The sequence below is a fragment of the Tachypleus tridentatus genome, chromosome 2, assembly GCF_004210375.1.
Source record: "Tachypleus tridentatus isolate NWPU-2018 chromosome 2, ASM421037v1, whole genome shotgun sequence".
NCBI lineage: Eukaryota > Metazoa > Arthropoda > Merostomata > Xiphosura > Limulidae > Tachypleus > Tachypleus tridentatus.
In genome coordinates, this window is record NC_134826.1 from 20,471,767 (window position 1) to 20,493,014 (window position 21,248).

The window sequence follows — 21,248 nt, forward strand, 5'->3', positions numbered from 1 at the left end:
TATCACATGATTCAACTCATTAACACAAACTTAGCAACAATATTTTGTTCAACATCGTGTTTTATAAAGTATACCAGAGTATTCACTTCAGTGTAACATAGTGTTTCAAACTATAGGCTGATATCCAACTCATCCAGTGAAGTGTATGTACCAATTAAGTTAATACAATGTGTCAGAAAATAGCGCTCGTCACGTTAACTAAATTAGTCACGAGTCTCGTCACGTTGCTTAATTACATCAGAAGACAGTTTCTCACCACATTTTCCCTAAAATACTTCGCTCCTACTAATTTATCGTAATTTTACAGATAAACCAATGGCTCACAATTATATTTACGATCATTCTATAGTGTGCTTTACCACATATGTAAGAAAAGCCATCAATGTTCGATCATCGTACCTTCAAAAAATGTGATTCAGTTTGTTTATTGTAAGATGTGAGGAAGGCAGCGAGTTACACTACCCATCGCTAACTCTTGGGCTACTCTTTTCTCAACGAATACTGAGAGTGACTGTCACACTATTAACGCCTCCATGACTAAAAGAGCGAGTACGTTTGGTACGACGGGGACTTGAACCTGCGACCCTCAGATTACGAGTCGAGCGCCTTAACCCCCTGGCCATGCTAAACCCTGTTGTTCAGTAACCATGCAACTGTTCCGTTAAACGAATCTTAACACGAACATTTTTTTTCTTGATTTTGAACCAAAATTCCTATTCTATACCCAACAGCAAAGACCGAAACTTCTGTTAACAAGGTAATTTTTTAACATTAAGATGTTACCTTTCGTCCTCTAAGGAGGTATACAACTACGTAAGGCTTAAGCTCGTAGTAATTCCAAGTCGTTAACAAATAACAATATTCACTGCTGGTGTTATTACTGGAAGTCTATTTTACACAATTTTTGTTTGTTTTGTTTTAATCTCTCGCAAAGCTACTCGAGGACTATCTGCGCTAGCCATCCCTAATTTAGCAGTGTAAGACTAGAGGGAAGGCAGCCACTCATCACCACCCACCGCCAACTTTTGGGCTACTCTTTTACCAACGAATAGCGGGATTTACCGTCACATTATAACGCCCCCACGACTGAAAGGGCGAACATCTTTGGTGCGACGAGGATTCGAGGCCGCGACCCTCAGATTACGAGTCGAACGCCTTATCCCACCTGGCCATTCCGGGCCGAAATAAAATGAAACAGTTCGCTTGTTTTATAAGTTCCGTACAAAGCTGCACAAGGGGTATTTGATCATGGCCATCCCCAGTTTTCAACTGTTACTCTTATTCAGCCAAATAGCGAGTTTTGATCATCGTTTTCTCAGAGGTCCCCTGGTGAACCGGAGTAATGTGTAGAACTCCGTTTCTAAAATATGTGGTTCGATTCCCCGAGATGGACAAGGCGCAGATAGCTCATTATGTAGCTTTCTTCTACAAAAAAAAAAATCTGCTACAGTGTGTGCCCTGGGCCCCAAACTTGGAAGTGCGTTATGCTACAGTGTGTGCCCCGGGCCCCAAACTAGGAAGTGCGTTATGCTACAGTGTGTGCCCCGGGCCCCAAAGTTGGAAGTGCGTTATTAATACAGAGTAATATATTAATACACACATATACGAGGGCTGTTCAAAAAATACGCGGACTGACGTCATAAAACAAAATGTACTTTAAATAGACGTTACAGGTCTGGGACCCCTTCAAAGTACCCTCCTCCCCAACGCACACACTTATCCCAACGGTGTTTCCACTTGTTGAAACAGTCCTGGTACGCTTCTTTTGTAATGTCCTCCAGCTCCTTCGTCGCATTTGCCTTAATCTCGGGAATCGTCTCAAATCTTCTTCCTTTCAAGGGTCTTTTGAATTTGGGGAACAAGAAAATATCTCAAGGAGCAAGGTCAGGTGAGTAGGGGGGTGGGGAAGAACAGTGATCGAGTGTTTGGCCAAAAACTCACGAGTTCTGAGGCACAAATTTTTCGGTCAAAATCTCGTAACAAGATCCAACTGATATCCCACACTCTTCAGCAAGCTCCCTGACAGTCAGACGTCGATTTGACCGCGCCAGGGTGTTGATTTTGTCGACGTGTGGGTCGTCAGTTGACGTGGAAGGACGTCCAGGACGCTCATCATCTTCAAGGGACTGTCGACCATTCTTAAAACGTTCATGCCACTTGAAACATGCCGTACGCTTCATAGTAACATCACTGTAAGCCGTGTTAAGCATAGCAAAAGTTTCAGTCGCAGAGTTTCCAAGTTTAACACAAAATTTCACAGCAAGTCGTTGCTCCTTCAGGTCATTCATTCTGAAATCCGCCAAACGAAAAAATCGCACTTCACTTAAAACCGCGTAGCTAATACACAAATAAAGATATCTGCAATCGGGAAATGGCGTCGTAATCAGCTGATCTGTGCAAACCTAGCGACACCAAGCGGATTTCCCTGGATCCAACTGGAGCAATTCAAACAGTCCGCGTATTTTTTGAACAGCCCTCGTATGTCAATATATTTGTTTGTGTTCCTTATACTTTCCACATTTCTTGATCAGGCAGCGCCAAACTTGACACAGTAATACAGGATAACATTAGAAATGACATGGGGGGTTGAACCCCCTCAAATTTCATAATTAATTTAGAAATTTACCAATGCTATATTTTTATTGTATTAGAATGAACTATGTAAATCATTACTGTTAAAAGTCTTGTAAAGAGTATGTCTTTATTTTCAGTATCGGTACCTTTATGTATTTATATTGCACGATTAACATTTATCGTGTTAAGCACAATAAATAAAAGCATAATTTCCCATCTTTTCTCACAAACGAGTTTTTATTTCACCCAACCAAAGGACCGGTCCTCCAGCTGTTACGTAATAAAATATAGCTGAAATCGTAAAAAAAAAATATTAGATCACATAATTAATAAATAATAACTGTATACCAAAGGTAACACGTTAAGAAAGAATCCTTTACTTTTTGGTCTGTTTCTATTTCTAATTTGTGAAAAGTCCACCAGGTGTCGCTCATTCAAGAATCAACTCTCATAAAGTTATGAAAGAATGAAAATAACAGAGCGGAGAAGAAAAATGACACAAGCTACACACGATTGATCGTAAATAAGGCAATTTCTGAAATCCACTTAAACTTTATTATTATTATATTTTTATGAAAGAAAAAAATCAATAAATATGCGAAACACTTTCGCCCTCTATATCGGAACAAGATACATGGTGGCGTCCGTGACTGTTTTCAAATATATGTAATTAAACTTTCATTTTACACCGTTTTGTATTATCTATTCGTTAAACACACTTCTCGCATGCATTACAGCCCTAGTAAAAGAAATGTAAACGAATTAGATTCTTGGGTTTTCTTCCTGAAGTAATTACTCAGACAAAGGCATTCAGTGTCTCATTCTTATTGGTTCTTTTGTATATTGTTAAGCCGATTTTATAAAACGTTAGTGCACGTATGGAATGAAAGCGTTTGTCTAATAAATTACTGTTCACCTACTTTAACTTTATATTCACATCGGATCAACTTATTTCACTAATTTTATGTGAAACTGTTCATATAGATAAATGGTAATATATGTAATACTATTTAACAATCCAATAGTACTGAGTTTCTGTGTGATGATGTCACTACAACGGTATATCACGTGATTCATGATAAAGTCGCATGTTATTTTTCTATCTAGTGTCTCAATACATCAGTATTTCACGTGATTAATGATTAAATCCACGCAATGTGGTCCCGAATTTACAACCCTAAAATCAGGAGTTCAATTTTCCTCGGTGTAAACAGCGGATAACCCGATATGTTTTTGCTATAAGAAAATACACACACACACACAGTGTTTTCCATGAAGTGTCTCAATAAACCAATATATCACGTGATTAGTGAATAAATTAACATATTGTTTTTCTATCTATGTTTCTGTGTTACCTATCAGTCTATCGGCATAACATATACTGATACATTATGTTTCAATATCAGATGGTTTAATGATTCCACTGATACATTATGTTTCTATGTCACTGGTTTAATGATTCCACTGATACATTATGTTTCAATGTCACTGGTTTAATGATTCCACTGATACATTATGTTTCTATGTCAGCTGGTTTAATGATTCCACTGATACATTATGTTTCTATGTCACTGGTTTAATGATTCCACTGACACATTATGTTTCTATGTCAGGTGGTTTAATGATTCCACTGATACATTATGTTTCTATTTCAGGTGGTTTAATGATTCCACTGATACATTATGTTTCTATTTCAGGTGGTTTAATGATTCCACTGATACATTATGTTTCTATGTCAGGTGGTTTAATGATTCCACTGATACATTATGTTTCTATGTCAGGTGGTTTAATGATTCCACTGATACATTATGTTTCTATGTCAGGTGGTTTAATGATTCCACTGACACATTATGTTTCTATGTCAGGTGGTTTAATGATTCCACTGATACATTATGTTTCTATTTCAGGTGGTTTAATGATTCCACTGATACATTATGTTTCAATGTCACTGGTTTAATGATTCCACTGATACATTATGTTTCAATGTCACTGGTTTAATGATTCCACTCATACATTATGTTTCTATGTCACTGGTTTAATGATTCCATTGACACATTATGTTTCTATTTCAGGTGGTTTAATGATTCCACTGATACATTATGTTTCTATGTCAGGGGGTTTAATGATTCCACTGATACATTATGTTTCTATGTCAGGTGGTTTAATGATTCCACTGATACATTATGTTTCTATTTCAGGTGGTTTAATGATTCCACTGATACATTATGTTTCTATGTCAGGTGGTTTAATGATTCCACTGACACATTATGTTTCTATGTCAGGTGGTTTAATGATTCCACTGATACATTATGTTTCTATTTCATGATTCCACTGGTTTCTATGTCACTGGTTTAATGATTCCACTGATACATTATGTTTCTATGTCACTGGTTTAATGATTCCACTGATACATTATGTTTCTATATCAGGTGGTTTAATGATTCCACTGATACATTATGTTTCAATGTCACTGGTTTAATGATTCCACTGATACATTATGTTTCTATGTCACTGGTTTAATGATTCCACTGATACATTATGTTTCTATATCAGGTGGTTTAATGATTCCACTGATACATTATGTTTCTATGTCACTGGTTTAATGATTCCACTGATACATTATGTTTCTATATCAGGTGGTTTAATGGTTTATGTTTCTATGTCACACAGGTGGTTTAATGATTCCACTGATACATTATGTTTCTATGTCATTATGATTCCACTGATACATTATGTTTCAATGTCACTGGTTTAATGATTCCACTGATACATTATGTTTCTATGTCACTGGTTCAATGATTCCACTGATACATTATGTTTCTATGTCACTGGTTTAATTATTCCACTGATACATTATGTTTCTATGTCACTGGTTTAATGATTCCACTGATACATTATGTTTCTATATCAGGTGGTTTAATGATTCCACTGATACATTATGTTTCTATGTCAGCTGGTTTAATGATTCCACTGATACATTATGTTTCAATGTCACTGGTTTAATGATTATGTTTCAGGTGGTTTAATGATTCCACTGATACATTATGTTTCATGTCAGATGGTTTAATGATTCCACTGATACATTATGTTTCTATGTCACTGGTTTAATGATTCCACTGATACATTATGTTTCAATGTCACTGGTTTAATGATTCCACTGACACATAATGTTTCTATGTCACTGGTTTAATGATTCCACTGATACTTTTTGTTTCTATGTCAGATGGTTTAATGATTCCACTGATACATTATGTTTCTATGTCACTGGTTTAATGATTCCACTGATACATTATGTTTCTATATCAGGTGGTTTAATGATTCCACTGATACATTATGTTTCTATGTCACTGGTTTAACGATTCCACTGATACATTTTGTTTCTATGTCACTGGTTTAACGATTCCACTGATACATTATGTTTCTATATCAGGTGGTTTAATGATTCCACTGATACATTATGTTTCTATGTCACTGGCTTAATGATTCCACTGATACTTTATGTTTCTATTTCAGGTGGTTTAATGATTCTGACACATAATGTTTCTATGTCAGGTGGTTTAATGATTCCACATAATTATGTTTCTATGTCAGATGGTTTAATGATTCCACTGATACATTATGTTTCTATGTCAGGTGGTTTAATGATTCCACTGATACATTATGTTTCTATGTCAGATGGTTTAATGATTCCACTGATACATTATGTTTCTATGTCAGGTGGTTTAATGATTCCACTGATACATTATCTTTTTATCTCAGTAATTCATGTATTCTTAACTTTTATATATTCATATAAAAGTAGTTTTAATGTATTGAAGATGTCTGTGAACAACCACAGCTTTCATAGTAACTAAAGTTTTCTTTCGCACCAAACGTTTTTTTATCAATATTTGAGTAATTGCATCCACAGATTTCAGTAGATTTTGAAGAAACTAGAGATGAACTTATCTGCCTCAACTTTGCGTCTCAAACTGCATAAAATAATTTTTAGAAAATGAAGTAATTTCGGTTTTCATGCAAGTTTTAAATTAAAGTTTATCATTCGAGTGACGTTCAGCGATTTCGTTATACATGTATATATTTAGTTAACACAAACGTTATTAACTTAAAGTACACATGTAGGACAGGTGGTTACATTCGTTTGTTTGTTTTTTTTAATTTCGCACAAAGCTACTAGAGGACCATCTGTGCTAGCCGTCCCTAATTTAGCAGTGCAAGACTAGAGGGAAGGCAGCTAGTCATAACCACCCACCGCCAACTCTTGGGCTATTTTTTTACCAACGAATAGTGGGATTGATCGTAATATTATAACGCCCCCACGGCTGAAATGGCGAGCATGTTTTGTGCGACCGGGATTCGAACCCGCGACCCTCAGATTACGAGTCGAACGCCTTAACCCAGCTGGCCGTGCCGGGCCTGATTACAATCGTACAGTTACGACAAAGGATTCACAACACAGTATCAGAGAATGTACTTTTATTCGCCCATCTAAACTGGTAAAAAATCGTGTTTTGTTCAATACGTGTTAGTTTGATTAACTTGTTTTTGTTTTCACGTTGTTCGTGCAAAACGACAACTGATAACGACTTTTATTCAAGGTTTGTGATAAGAGAATATTACGATAAAAACTTGAGTAAATCATGTTTCCTCTCGTACTTTTGTTCAAACGTAGAATATCATTAATTAGCTATCTGCGCTGTTTCCATGACTGGTATCATAACCACAATCTTTTTTTAAGCCCTCACACTCGACATAGGTCCGGCGTGGCGAAGCGTGTTAAGGCGTTCGACTCGTAATCCGAGAGTTGCGGGTTCGAATCCCTGTCGCACCAAACATACTAGCCCTTTCAGCCGTGGCGGCGTTATAATGTGGCGGTCAATCTCACTCTTCTTTGGTAAAAGAGTAGCCCCAGAATTGGCGGTGGGTGGTGATGACTAACTGCCTTCCCTCTAGTTTTACACTGCTAAATTAGGGACGGCTAGCGCAGATAGCCCTCGAGTAGCTTTGCGCGAAATTCTAAACAAACAAACAAGCACATTCGTCGTTCGACCACAAAATGTGTAGATCGTACAAAAGTAACGAGAAAAATCGTTCAAATTTATTTTTGCTACGAAATCATTTATTTTAAGATTTGACAAATTTTCATGTTTTACCATAAATAAAAATTGGATAATTCGTATCGATTTTTGTTTTCACTTAACTGGATATTTCCACATCATTGTAGACCTGAAATTTTGTTACGGGTAAAATAAAAATGTAATTTATTTTTAAAATATGAGTAAAATATCTTGTATTTTGGTTTCTAGATATGGTAATGTTCATTACTGTGTTTAAACATCAGAGATTTATTATATAATAAATGGTCTAATTCTTTTAAGCCTTCTCCTGTTCAAGGTACCTTACCTTTTCTTGTTTTAAGCAATAGTTATCAACTATTACGACTTTTTTTCTTTTTAAGAGTGATTGATAGTACATGCAAATAAGGCCTAACATTTTTCATTAAAAGAAATGGGTCCGCGTATCCTTTGGTCGTTGCAACGTATACATGGTGTACTTCTTAAACGTGGAATTAAGATTCCAGCATACTATATGTCTGCGCTTGTCTTTTGTGATGTATGGTTACTATCCGTGAGAGGAGAATGTAGGGTTAAGTGTGGGAACTGACAGCCGGTTTTCACGGAATCGATCTACCAAAGTAGGAACGCGTGGCAGCTTGCTTTGACGTAAAGTTCCAAGTGTGCATACCATTATGAGTACCATAAGCAAACCACCACGACACGGTATGCGGTCTGAGCATACGACGTGTCTTCATTTTCAGTTTATGAGATAGAGAATTGGCTTGTCTCAGGATTGCTTGCTAATTATCAGAACACCTGCCACAGTTTCTGTGACAACGTCAAAAGAAAAAAAGAAAGTAGAAGGAAAAACATCGGTGTATAAGAATCTCAACAGTCTAATAACATAAATGATTGTTTGGTTTTCACACTCCCATGTTTTATGTTAGTAAAATTAAACGGACAAGTCCGAGTTCGTTGTTCCTCGAATAAAAGAAAAATTATTGAAAATAGGTTTATAAATGGGTTTATATTTGTGCATAACATACTTACACGCGAGATTATTTACCATGATGGGCCCGGCATGGCCAAGTGTGTTAAGGCGTTAAACTCGTAATCCGAGGGTCGCGGGTTCGAATCCCGGTCGCACCAAATATGTTCGCCCTTTCAGCCGTGGGGGCGTTATAATATGACGGTCAATCCCACTATTCGTTGGTAAAAGAGTAGCCAAAGAGTTGGTGGTGGGTGGTGATGACTAGTTGCCTTCCCTCCAGTCTTACACTGCTAAATTAGGGACGGCTAGCGCAGATAGCCGTGAAGTAGCTTTGAGCGAAATTCACAACAAACAAACTAACAATTTACAATGATCACCCAAACCAGCAATTAGTTTACAGAAGAACAGAAGCAATGTATTCATTCACAACCTTCGATGTAAAAGTAAAGCCATTTATTTGTGTTTACATAATATTTCTTTACTTCGAAATTTCTGTTTCAAAACAAATATCACATATTCATAAAGTCTATGATTCCCAGTTTAATACAAATATCACATGTTCATAAAGTCTATGATTCCCAGTTTAATACAAATATCACATGTTCATAAAGTCTATGATTCCCAGTTTAATACAAATATCACATGTTCATAAAGTCTATGATTCCCAGTTTAATACAAATATCACATGTTCAGAAGATCTATGATTCCCGGTTTAATACAAATATCACATATTCATAAAGTCTATGATTCCCAGTTTAATACAAATATCACATGTTCATAAAGTCTATGATTCCCAGTTTAATACAAATATCACATGTTCATAAAGTCTATGATTCCCAGTTTAATACAAATATCACATGTTCATAAAGTCTATGATTCCCAGTTTAATACAAATATCACATGTTCATAAAGTCTATGATTCCCAGTTTAATACAAATATCACATGTTCAGAAGATCTATGATTCCCGGTTTAATACAAATATCACATATTCAGAAAGTCTATGATTCCCGGTTTAATACAAATATCACATGTTCAGCAGGTCTTTGATTCCAGGTTTAATACAAATGTCGTATGTTCAGCAGATCTATGATTCGCAGTCATTTTTAACTACCTGGTTTGAGCACAGTGTGTTTTAAGAAGTAAATTATGTGTATAAGGTATTCACATGTCTTCCTTACTCAAATTAAACACTTCTATACCAAGTGTACGAGCTTGGCCAAGTTGTTAGCAAGCAGAGCTGCTGGTCGTAAGGTACAAGGTTTACGCCTTGAGGTCGGTGATTCCGCTCAGAGCTTCATATGTAGGTCTATTATAAGAGTTAAGTCGACCTTCTTATTCTGAGTCTTTGTCGTGGGAGATTTTGCGATCCCTGTTATTAATAGTTCAAAATAGAGACGATGATATAAGCTTTCAGGGGCCTCTGGCCTCACCGCTTAGCACATGCGCATAAAGTGAGGGTTCGATTCGCCAGTTTCAATGTCTACCAGTTCATGAAAGTTCCACGTGCGTTTAGTTGAAATAAAGAGTTCGTCAGTGTGTCAGTGGTTAGTTTTCTTGCGGATTACAACTAACAGTGGCCGTATTTCTTCATCAGCCGCTATGGAGACTATGGGACCCTCCTGAATTATGAAACATTATAATAATTCCACAGCAAACAGATGTACAAAGTCAAACAAAAGGGGCCTGTACATTGTCGGTTTAACAAGGAGTATCAAAGACATAAATTAAAAAAAAAGAATAAAATAATGGAAAGATGTGAGAGGGAACGAATAAGCCGAGAGAAGCGAACGAAGATAGAACAAAGATAAACTAAAATGAAGCAGCTGGTGCATATAATTAGCATTATTTCAATTATCGTAATTAAATTAATTGTATGGAACGCAAAAACAATAGCTTATGGGTGAGAATTATATGTGACTTTTATTGTAACTCCCATCTTCGGATTCGTTAGAAATCACGAAACGGTAATTTTCTTTATTGATTGCGTTGATGATGTGAACGTTTCTGATATATCTAAAACTCAGTTGTTAACAACATTAACGTTTCTGATATATTTAAAACTCAGTTGTTTGTTTTGTTTTGGAATTTCGCACAAAGCTACTCGAGGGCTATGTGTGCTAGCCATCCCTAATGTAGTAGTGTAAGACTAGAGGGAAGGCAGCTATTCATCACCACCCACCGCCAACTCTTGCGCTACTCTTTTACCAACGAATAGTGGGATTGACCTTCACATTATAACGCCCTCACGGCTGAAAGGGCGAGCATGTTTGGTGCGACGGGGATTCGAACCCGCGACCCTCAGATTAAAAGAAAAAGTAATCCATGGATTTTTTTTTTCGCAAAACAAACTAAATCGAGTTAAGTTTTTGGAAAAAATTGGAATAATCGTATGCAAGGTTTTACGGAAAAGCACAGAATCTCAGAGATTCCAGAACTATATAGACTGAAAAGATAATATTGCTTTTTGTCAAGTAAGAGTTTACAATGCATTAAACCCTTGTTTGCGCTATTTTTAACTCCTGTAATAACATGAGTATTATTAAACACATTGTAAATTCAATATGAGAAATGTTATGTAAATCAGCTTACGCTATTTGAACAACGTTTTAATGGCACATTTAATCAATTTTTAAAAACTTCTTTGACATTTGATGTGTATATTTAAAGTTGTTTTTGGTTACGAACATGATTACATCTCTTCATATTTCTTGAAAAAGTTTAAAGTTCAAAGATCTCTCGTGACCATTTTAAAATTTAATTTCGTTTTTCCAAGTGTTTATTTGTAAAAGCAGAATGCATCAAATGTAAATATTAATAATAATAAAAAAATATTTTTTTCTATGCCGGTGTACTTCACAATTAAAGTCAGCATGGAAGAAGATGGAACCAGTCTTTCGACTTTTGTTATTTGAATAACTCCATAAGAACTTTGTATACATTTGTATAGAACAGTGTTACCAACGCTAAGCAACGAGGATCATGTTTAAAAATTTAAAACATTCTTAGTAACTGTATTTCATTTTCTCATCTGAGTAATGTTACCTTTGCTCAACTTCTCCCTACTGTAGATCTGAATATGGCGTAGATTAAATAATATAAATTAGTTTACCTTTATATCATTTTCTATGTTCAACTTCCACTGTGTCGTGTTCCAGGTCCATCTCTAGACCAACAGTGCCACTTCCTATATCCTTAACATGTCAGAGAGATAATAAATGTAACTTGGATAAGATGTGGTTATACACATTAACGTTCACCAGATGCAAAGAAAGTTGTTAGATACACCACCGAATATTCAGGCAACAGCCATATTAATTTAACAATCATCAGAAATAAAGATAATACCCTCGGAATACCGTGTTTTATTTATCTAGATAATACATTCAGAATTCCACCTTTTATATATTCAGACAGTGCACGCGTAATTCCAACTTTTATTTATCCAAAACAAAACATTTGAAATTTCACTTTTTATTTATCCGGACAAGACAAGAAGAATTCCGTGTTTTATTTATCCAAAACAATGCGCTAAGAATTCCACTTTTATTTCAGACAAAAAACGCCCTCTAGTGGCATAGCGTTATGTCTGTGGACTTCCAACGTTAGAAACTTGATTTCGATAACCTTGGTGGGCAGAGCACAGATGGCCAATTGTGTGGCATTGTGCTTAATTACAAGCAAACAAATCAGACAAAAAAAAATCCAGATTCGGAATTCCTTGTTTTATCCATGCAAAAAAAAATAAATAAATAATCAGAAACTCATCTTTTATTTGGTTTTAATTAAAGTGAACTAACAAACTTTTCCCTGGTTCCATTGCCATGACAAAAGTAGAACGATTGGGATCATATTTTATGGTAGAAATTAAAGTTGTAGGGGGTAGTTCATAAGCATGGAACATGAATTAAACATATCTATAGAACCCCCCCCCCCCTAAAAAATGAACTCCATTCATGTCGATATTAATTGGATTATAAAAAATAGAATGCTAATCTACCAGAATGATTACATTTCTAGCAAGGTAATCGCTGCTTCTGAGACACTTGGAAGTGTTTCATATCGACTGAAACTTAATCTAATAACCGACTCCATTTAACGAAACGGTTGAGGGACTTTTGATTGAATGTACATGTTAGATGTATGCGTTTTTCGCATAAAATATTTTTTACCGATATATTTTTCCAGGTTCAATGTAAATTGAATATTCAAACATTCAAGAAGATTATACGCTATATTTGATTCAGAAATGAGCTGTGTTTCCTTGTATGTTCCTTTTATTATTTTTTTATTAAAAATCCTTCAGCGAGCAGTTTAGTTGCCTAAAACCAAAATAGCTCGTTACATTTAAGAAAGTATACAACTAAACAGAGGCTACGAGGGCTTACGTAACAATTTTAGGCTTCTATGTTTATATTGTAGAGAATAATCTATGGTTTAAACTCAGTAATATTGTTACAGTATATTTTATATCTCGTTTAAAATTAATAATGTTTACTCGATAGTTTTTCAAATAAAAATACGAATAAGAAACTCGAAGTTGTTTTGAATATTACATAATTCACATTTTTAAAGACTATAAACATTTTGTTTTTTTAGCGATATTCAAATGATAAAAATGATAAACGTATGAAAGGTTTTATTAGCGTATATTTTATATTATTATTGTTATTTATATTTTTGATAATTGAATCCAAGAAATAAAAAAAGTATTTTTAAGTTTTCAAAAAATAATTTAAATAATAAAAATAAGTGTATTTTGGGTAACACGCATTTCTCTATTCTAATCTTTGAAGTTTCAAAATGTCGACAAGAAATAACTTTTATAATAGTTACTGACACAGAAACAACATCTGTTGTGGATAAGGCACTTGACTCCTAATCTGAGGGTCGCGGGTTCGAATCCCCGTCGCACAAAACATGCTCGCCCTTTCAGCCGTGAGGGCGTTATAATATGACGGTCAATCCCACTATTCATTGGTAAAAGAGTAGCGCAAGAGTTGGTGGTGGGTGGTGGTAACTAGCTGCCTTCCCTCTAGTGTTACACTGCTAAATTAGGGACGACTAGCGCAGATAGCCATCGTGTATCTCTACGCGAAATTCAAAACAAACCAAACCAAACACAGTGAAAACATTAATATAACATGTTTATGGTGTCGCGCTGAGATATTAATATATCAACACAAATCTCGATTGTCTCTGATCATATTCACATTTGTTCCAGTTGTTGTAGAATATACTTTATAAAAAAAATGTAGCATTATTGAATAGTGTAATATTTTAAGTAAGAACTTTCAGTATACCCTAGACTGAGGGTTAAAATTCACGTTAAAACAAATTCATGCAAAGTTTTAACTTTTCAAATGAAATAAAAATTGCTTAGCTTTATGTTCGATCTGTTCAGTAAACTCCTAAGTTGAGGGTTGTTTTCCAAACGAAAGTAACTGAAAATTATGACAAAATCAAAATGGAGTTTGAATTTTTCCAGCAGTTAAAAGCTCTATGAGTAGAAAAAACTAAATAACAAATCATAATGGAAGCAAAATAAAAGTGTGTGTAATATTAAAAGTGTGGTTAGTTGTAGAGATCTAGTCAAAACTAAGAAGAGTTATTACTCTTACTACGTCTTTCAAAGAGAAAAATGACAAAATTGCTCGCTAGGTAAAGAAAGATAAACGCAATCGAACATGAGGTATGCGTTCCGTTATTTTCAACAGTCTCTGTTGTAAGACTAAATAAATTTTCTTTCGTGTGGCTCAGGGGTAAAATCCGCGGGCTCTTGCCACTAAGAACCGAGTTCAGATACTAGTGGTGGGCACAGTACACATAGCCCATTTATATGTTGTTGTTTTTTTACTTTACTACAAACAAACAAATTCCGTCTTGCTAATATTATGTGGTACAGTTTCAGATGGATTTTATCACACAAAATAGAATATTTCAAGTTTTACTGATGATAGAATAGTTTGCTTGCACATCATAGTTGCATAGTGTATTTTTTTCCTAACTTATAAAATGGATGAAGAGAATTATTAAATAATATGCAAAGAACACAGTAACTAAAAAGAAAACAACACAGAACAAAACAGTATAACTTTACGACACAAGAGACTTCTGGTATATTTAGCTCAGAATATCAGTTTAAAGAGAGAAATGAATACATTTAAATTTGTGGATTTAGAATGTATTTACTTAACGACAAATATGTTCAATTATTCTCCATTCGTGAGCATACATTAACATAATTAAATATGAAGACGCATATAGGAGTCATAAATACAGAGTAAAATCAACTAGATCATGAATTTATTACTGGTAAGAAAGAAACGTTTTCACAGAAAAAGACAAAACGAAAGCAATTACATTGTTGAATTTTGATTTTCAAAGAACATTATGTTTTAGTCTTAATATTACCATACAGTTTATCAATGAACAGTTGTGAAATATTCCTCCACAGATTCTGGTTTATTAGAGGTCTTCACTGGGTTACCACTGGATCTTCTCAGTTTTCATATAAATCTTTACAGCATCAAGATGGCCCGGCATGGCCAAGCGTGTTAATCTGAGGGTCGCGGGTTCGCGTCCCGGTCGCATAAACATGCTCGCCCTCCCAGCCGTGGGGGCGTTATAATGTGACGGTCAATCCCACTATTCGTTGGTAAAAGAGTAGCCCAAGAGTTGGCGGTGGGTGGTGATGACTAGCTGTTTTTCCTCTAGTCTTACACTGCTAAATTAGTGACGGCTTGCACAGATAGCCCTTGAGTAGCTTTGTGCGAAATTGAAAAAACAAACAAACAAGCATCAAGATTCTTCATACCGAAACTACATAACCAGTCCTGGCAGTGATGCAGTAATAAAACCACACAACTGTTAGTAGTGGGCTAACAATACTATTACTAGTAGACTAACACCACTGTTAGTAGTGGGCTAACACCATTGTTTGTAGTGGCTTAACACTGTTGTGGGTTACTTTTTCTGAATGGTTAGATAAGAACCAATCAGAGTATGAACTATCAGCATATAACTGTACTTTGGTCCAGCTGTGTATATGTGGATGTTACACTTACTTAGTGGTTGTACAAGAACCATTTAAACTGTAAACTGCCAGCAAAACGCTGCATATTTCTAAATAATTTTTGTTGTATTATACATTTTGTGACAAAACTTAAACTTTAACAGACTGTTGTCAAAACATCTTGGACACGAGCATGCGTAGTTTGCTTTTGCGGTTAATACAATTAATTTGATGCATGTCATTTGGAATTATAGCTAGGTAAACCACACGAGTTTCATGCTAATAAACCTACATCTCCGTGTGTCAATTACTTCTTCGCTAGAAACGAGAAGGTACTTTTATTTTTAAACTTCCAATTGAAATATCTAAAAGCACAAGACGAACTTTACATTTAATTATTTGCATGCTGATAGGCGAGTGCCTCGTAGCCGTCTTGTTATAAGTTTACTATCTTTGTTCTTTGTAAAAAGCTTTGTTTAACCTTCTATATTTCCATAAATTTCCATTATCTACTAAATCGATTTCATTCGATTTTTCTTTCTTCCGCGTTGAACAATGCGTCATGCTCTTAAAACGTTATATTATGACGTAAGCAGCTGAACTCGATGTTGTGCGCTTGTAATTAAAAATATCATTTCATAAGACCGATTATCCAGGTTCTCGCTTGGCACTGGAACTGCTTCTTTCATATTCGATCATTCTCGTTTCGATTGACGCCATTACGGACTGTTTCACAACAACGCAGTTTCTAGTAAACTGAGAACAATGAAGGCAATTGTAGACAAAAACAAGAAAACTTAGACTAAACTTTCAACATACTTTCTACTGTACGTCAGCTTCCAATACCGTGTTAAACAGACCAGAGACAAAGCCGTGTTTGAGCTGCATCTCTAACTCGAGACTTTGTGAAGTGCGTGACAAAGAATAACTGTTGTGATCCCAGTTTCTTCCGCCATCTTCCTCGTGAAAACAGCCGTTCGTTTCGACTTGTGGCTTCGTTTGTGTTTGGTTGCTTGGTTGTTGTTGTTTTTTTTAGAATTTCGCGAAAACGCCACACGAGAGCTAACTGCGCTAGTCGTCCCTAACTTTTAATCTATAATCCCGATAGTCATTAAAACTTTAAAACTAGCAAGAGAAATCTGTTGCGGTGTTTATAAAATGACTTTCCATTCACAAACAGGATAATGTACGTTTAGCGTGAGCATTCTACTTTGGTTAAAAATTGCAGACCAAACGCCAAATATCTTAGTTTCTTCATTTTTTTCCGTTTATTTTTGCACTAATAACGCAACATTTGTCTTTAAACTTTAATTTTTGACACGTTTCTCTGGATTGCTATTTTGATACTTACGAAAGAATTTGCAGTTTCCGTGTAAAAAAGAAGTCAAACTGCAGATATGATATTTAATATGGAAAGGCGTATAACGCATCTTTAAGTCCCTCAATTACTTAGCCAGAGGCCTTCTCCAATATGATCTGGAAATCCCAACCGATGTATTCTCTGTGTTGAAAATAACGTGTTATTAAGTGAATTTAGAAGTTCCATATTTTTATTTTTAATAATTATATGTATTTTTATCTATATTGAATACGAACTTGTTTGGTTGGCGTTGTTTTTTTTCTTAGTCTCTCCAGTAAAGCTGCGTCTTGTTCTATTTATATAGTATCCATAGAAACCATGACATTGCTGAAAAGTTATTTTAGAAAATGTAGTCTTGAAAGCGTTTAGTGAAGTAAATATTACATACGTTATATCAATACATGAATACAAACTTGTCTGTTTGACGTTGTTTTTATTAGTTTTTCTAGTAAAAGTGCGTCTTGTTCTATTTATATAGTATCCATGGAAACCATGACATTATTGAAGAGATCTTTACAGCATCTCGTGTAGTGAGTGCTCAGTGTAGAAAATATACGTAATCCATGAAATTGCGCCATGAAAATAAGTTCGAAGAGATAACATGATAAATGCACACACTGTTTGATTACGTTTAAAATAACTGTCTACGGCATATATTACCCCTGACGTCTATCGTAATTTATCATACATTTAGAATACACGTAATACAGAATACACGGACACGTACGTGGTGGTACTTGAAAATCAGTCCTTCGCTAAACACTGCATGAACTGAAACACGAGGAATTTTGAATACCCCGGGAGTATGCAGGTAAAAATACATGATACATATTTGAACAGCTTGTCAGGTTAGCTGTTCTGGGAGATCCAGTAGCTAGCATTACATAGCACGTTATTCCATTCACGTGTTCCTTTGTCTTATGTCTATTTCGTTTGAGTATAAACAATCACATTAATAACTAGGTCCAGCAATTTCTATCATGAAAGAGAAAACTAGGGTTAATACCGCATACTTATTATGTCCATTTGTTAGTTTAAAGAAATGTATTTTATTTTGTTTTAAATTGTTCTACAATATTCTTCCCCATGAAAAACATTTCTCAAAGACACTGATAAGGTAATATTTAAATATTCAAATCAGTAAAATAGGGTATTGATGTCGAACAATATAAGTTTTATTCTTCGGTTTTTCTTTCTTGTGATAACTAAGTATATTTTAAGGACGGTCTGACATTTTACTAATAGCGAATAGCTAAAGTTCTTGTGGTTTGTTTGTTTTTGAATTTCGCGCAAAGCTACACGAGGGCTCTCTGCGTTAGCCGCCCTTAATCTAGTAGTGTAAGACTAGAGGGAAGGCAGATAGTCATCACCACCCACCGCCAACTCTTGGGCTACTTTTTACCAGTGAATAGTGGTATTGACCGTTACATATAATACCCCACGGGCTGAAAGAGCGAGCATGTTTGGCGCAACGGGGAAGTCCTCGTGGATTAAGACACAACGAAAGGTGTTTTTCTAAAATATAAGTTTCTTTTATTGGTAAGAAACAATTATAATGATAAATTAACACAATAAATTAGATAATAGAAAACACTGTTCGACAGCATTTGGTTTTCAGAAGTCTTAATACCTATAATAATAAATGTAAGACAATTTTGCCATCTTCAGCAAACAACAAAAGTAAAACACTATCTGTGTGAATCCTTGATGTTATTTAATGCTGTTGTGTTCCTTAATACTGATTAATATATATCTGTGAATCCTTAATGCTATTTGGTATTTGTGTATATATTAATATTTCTCAATAATTTTGTGTGGATGTCTTAATGTCACTTGATAACTGTGTGGATTTGAACGTTGCTTAATACCGTTGTGGATCCTATTGTTACTTAATATATATATGGTCCATTAATGTTGATCTATATATGCCTGAATTATTAATATTATTCCGTATCTGTGTAGATTTTAATGTTAATTAACTTTATCAGGAATGTTCTAGTTATATAGGTATTGAGGGAACATTCGCGTCATTTTGTACTAACATACATTTTTCTGACACCTCAACTGAATATCCAACATCGTTTATGTTTTTAATATACTCTTTTTCTACATATAATATTCAATGCGAGTTATGTTAGGCTTAATTGCTTTTAAAATTCAGATAACAGAATTTCCAATAAATACAACAGACCTCTATAAAAATGTTTTACCAACAGTGTAAGAGTGCATTGTAAAAACGACACTTATAAAGGGGCAAGAGATTACGTTAGGTATTGATATCTCAGGCTTTTTATAATTCGTTCCTTTGACCATCTGGACGAACAAAAGAAGTAAGTAACAGCACTTTTGTTGCACATTCCAAACATAGTCGTACGTAGAGACATCTGTGTGTTAGGACTCAGGTTCTATTTCTTTACAGATGGTCCAGCCAACGTAAAGGTCAACATTTACATTCGGAGTATCAGTAAAATTGATGACGTAGTTATGGTAAGTTCTCTCTTTTCTTTCCAACTAACCTGTTGTGTATTTTTTCTTGATGTTGGTTTTTTTTTTTTATTCTTTTGAATTTCATTCTTCACATCAGACGTAAGCTTAGATCTTTCGATAAAAGTCAAAGCAAATTGCAAAAACTAAGTTAAATATCGCATTGTGTCACCGCTGATAGCTTGATGACACTGCTTTGCGTCAGCTTCAACGTATAACAGTTTGTTTGTTTGTTTTTTGATTTCTTGCAAAGCTACTCGAGAGCTATCTGCGCTATCCGTCCCTAATTTTTGCAGTGTAAAACTAGAGGGAAGGCAGCTAGTCCTCACCACCCCCCGCCAACTCTTGGGCTACTCTTTTACCAACGAATAGTGGGATTAACCGTCACATAATAACTCCCCCACGGCTGAAAGGGCGAGCATGTTTGGTGTAACAGTGTATAACAGTTACTCGTGGATTTGTTCATGTCATTTACTTAATACAACGAAACTCTGATTCTATTCATCTGACCTGTACAAGTAAACAACCACGTATTTTTTCTTGAGATAATGTGGGTAGGTCGTTAAGACGAAATGTCATAACAGTTTGTACATGTTAAATATTAAGCTAATCTTTCACTGCAAAGTAAACCTCACCTATTTATCATAAGTGTATATTCAACTTCTTCCTAAACTTACCTTTTTTATTCACGTTGTTGAAAATCAGGTTTCGATACCCATGTACCTTAACGATTAAACAAGTAACAAAATCCTACCAACGAACCATATATTGAAACCTAACAAATATATTTTTACACACATCCTACTTTTATTAAGTTTTTTCTTCTGGTTTTGGATTAGTTCACCTAGAATGTATATAATATAAAGATTGATTGATTAATTAGTTACTAAAACACCATTTTTATTTTTATTGTATACTTCCTACACTGGAGTTTGATTTTTTATTGTATACTTCCTACACTAGAGTTTGATTTTTTATTGTATACTTCCTACACTAGAGTTTGATTTTTTATTGTATACTTCCTACACTAGAGTTTGATTTTTTATTGTATACTTCCTACACTAGAGTTTGATTTTTTATTGTATACTTCCTACACTAGAGTTTGATTTTTTATTGTATACTTCCTACACTAGAGTTTGATTCATAACACATTTTAATTTAATGGATAAAGTTGGCGTTATATCGAACTCTAATAAAAAGTATACATGTATACATGTTAATCGTTGACTTGTGTGTTGAAGCGATAGTTTAGTGTCTTTATAAAGGTTTTCTAGTGTTTCAAAATATACTAAATAAAGTGTTATTTTCTGCGTTTATACTACAACCAGTGTATAAATATAAACTTATTATATGAAGCAAAACTCTTTAAATATTAATAGTAATCTTTCTTTAATTTGTTTCCCATCACCGGTTCTGTATTATGATAATTTTTTGAGCGATGGGGAACCCTAACTTTGCAGCTCCCGGGTTTTCAGTTTAGAGTGGAACCTAATTTAACAGCTCTCGGGATTTCAGTCGACAGTGAACCCTAACTTAGAAGCTCCCGGTCTTATGTTTATAGTAGATGATAAATCTTTATTACTTCTTTATTGAAAATTGTACTAACAGTATCGATTGAATGTTTAATATATGAAATTTTATTATTTTTTCTAAATTTTAGTCTTTATTATTATACTTTTATTGTATAGAATGTTTGCATTGCTACCTTAATATGTGAATTTAAGACTAAACTGCGTAGGTCTAAGAGGAACGAAGGTTTTGAGCTATTA

General features: G+C 34.8%; 1 protein-coding gene across 1 annotated transcript in view; it reads right to left on the reverse strand.

Annotated features, from left to right (window-relative positions):
* Positions 1-16,283: 16,283 nt before the first annotated feature.
* Positions 16,284-21,248, reverse strand: part of LOC143245448 (fasciclin-1-like) — a 42,770-nt gene continuing 37,805 nt past the window's right edge. Inside the window, exon 12 of the mRNA XM_076491812.1 lies at positions 16,284-16,391. Within this exon, the coding sequence (XP_076347927.1) occupies positions 16,284-16,391 (108 nt within the window). The remainder of the gene's footprint in view (positions 16,392-21,248) is intronic.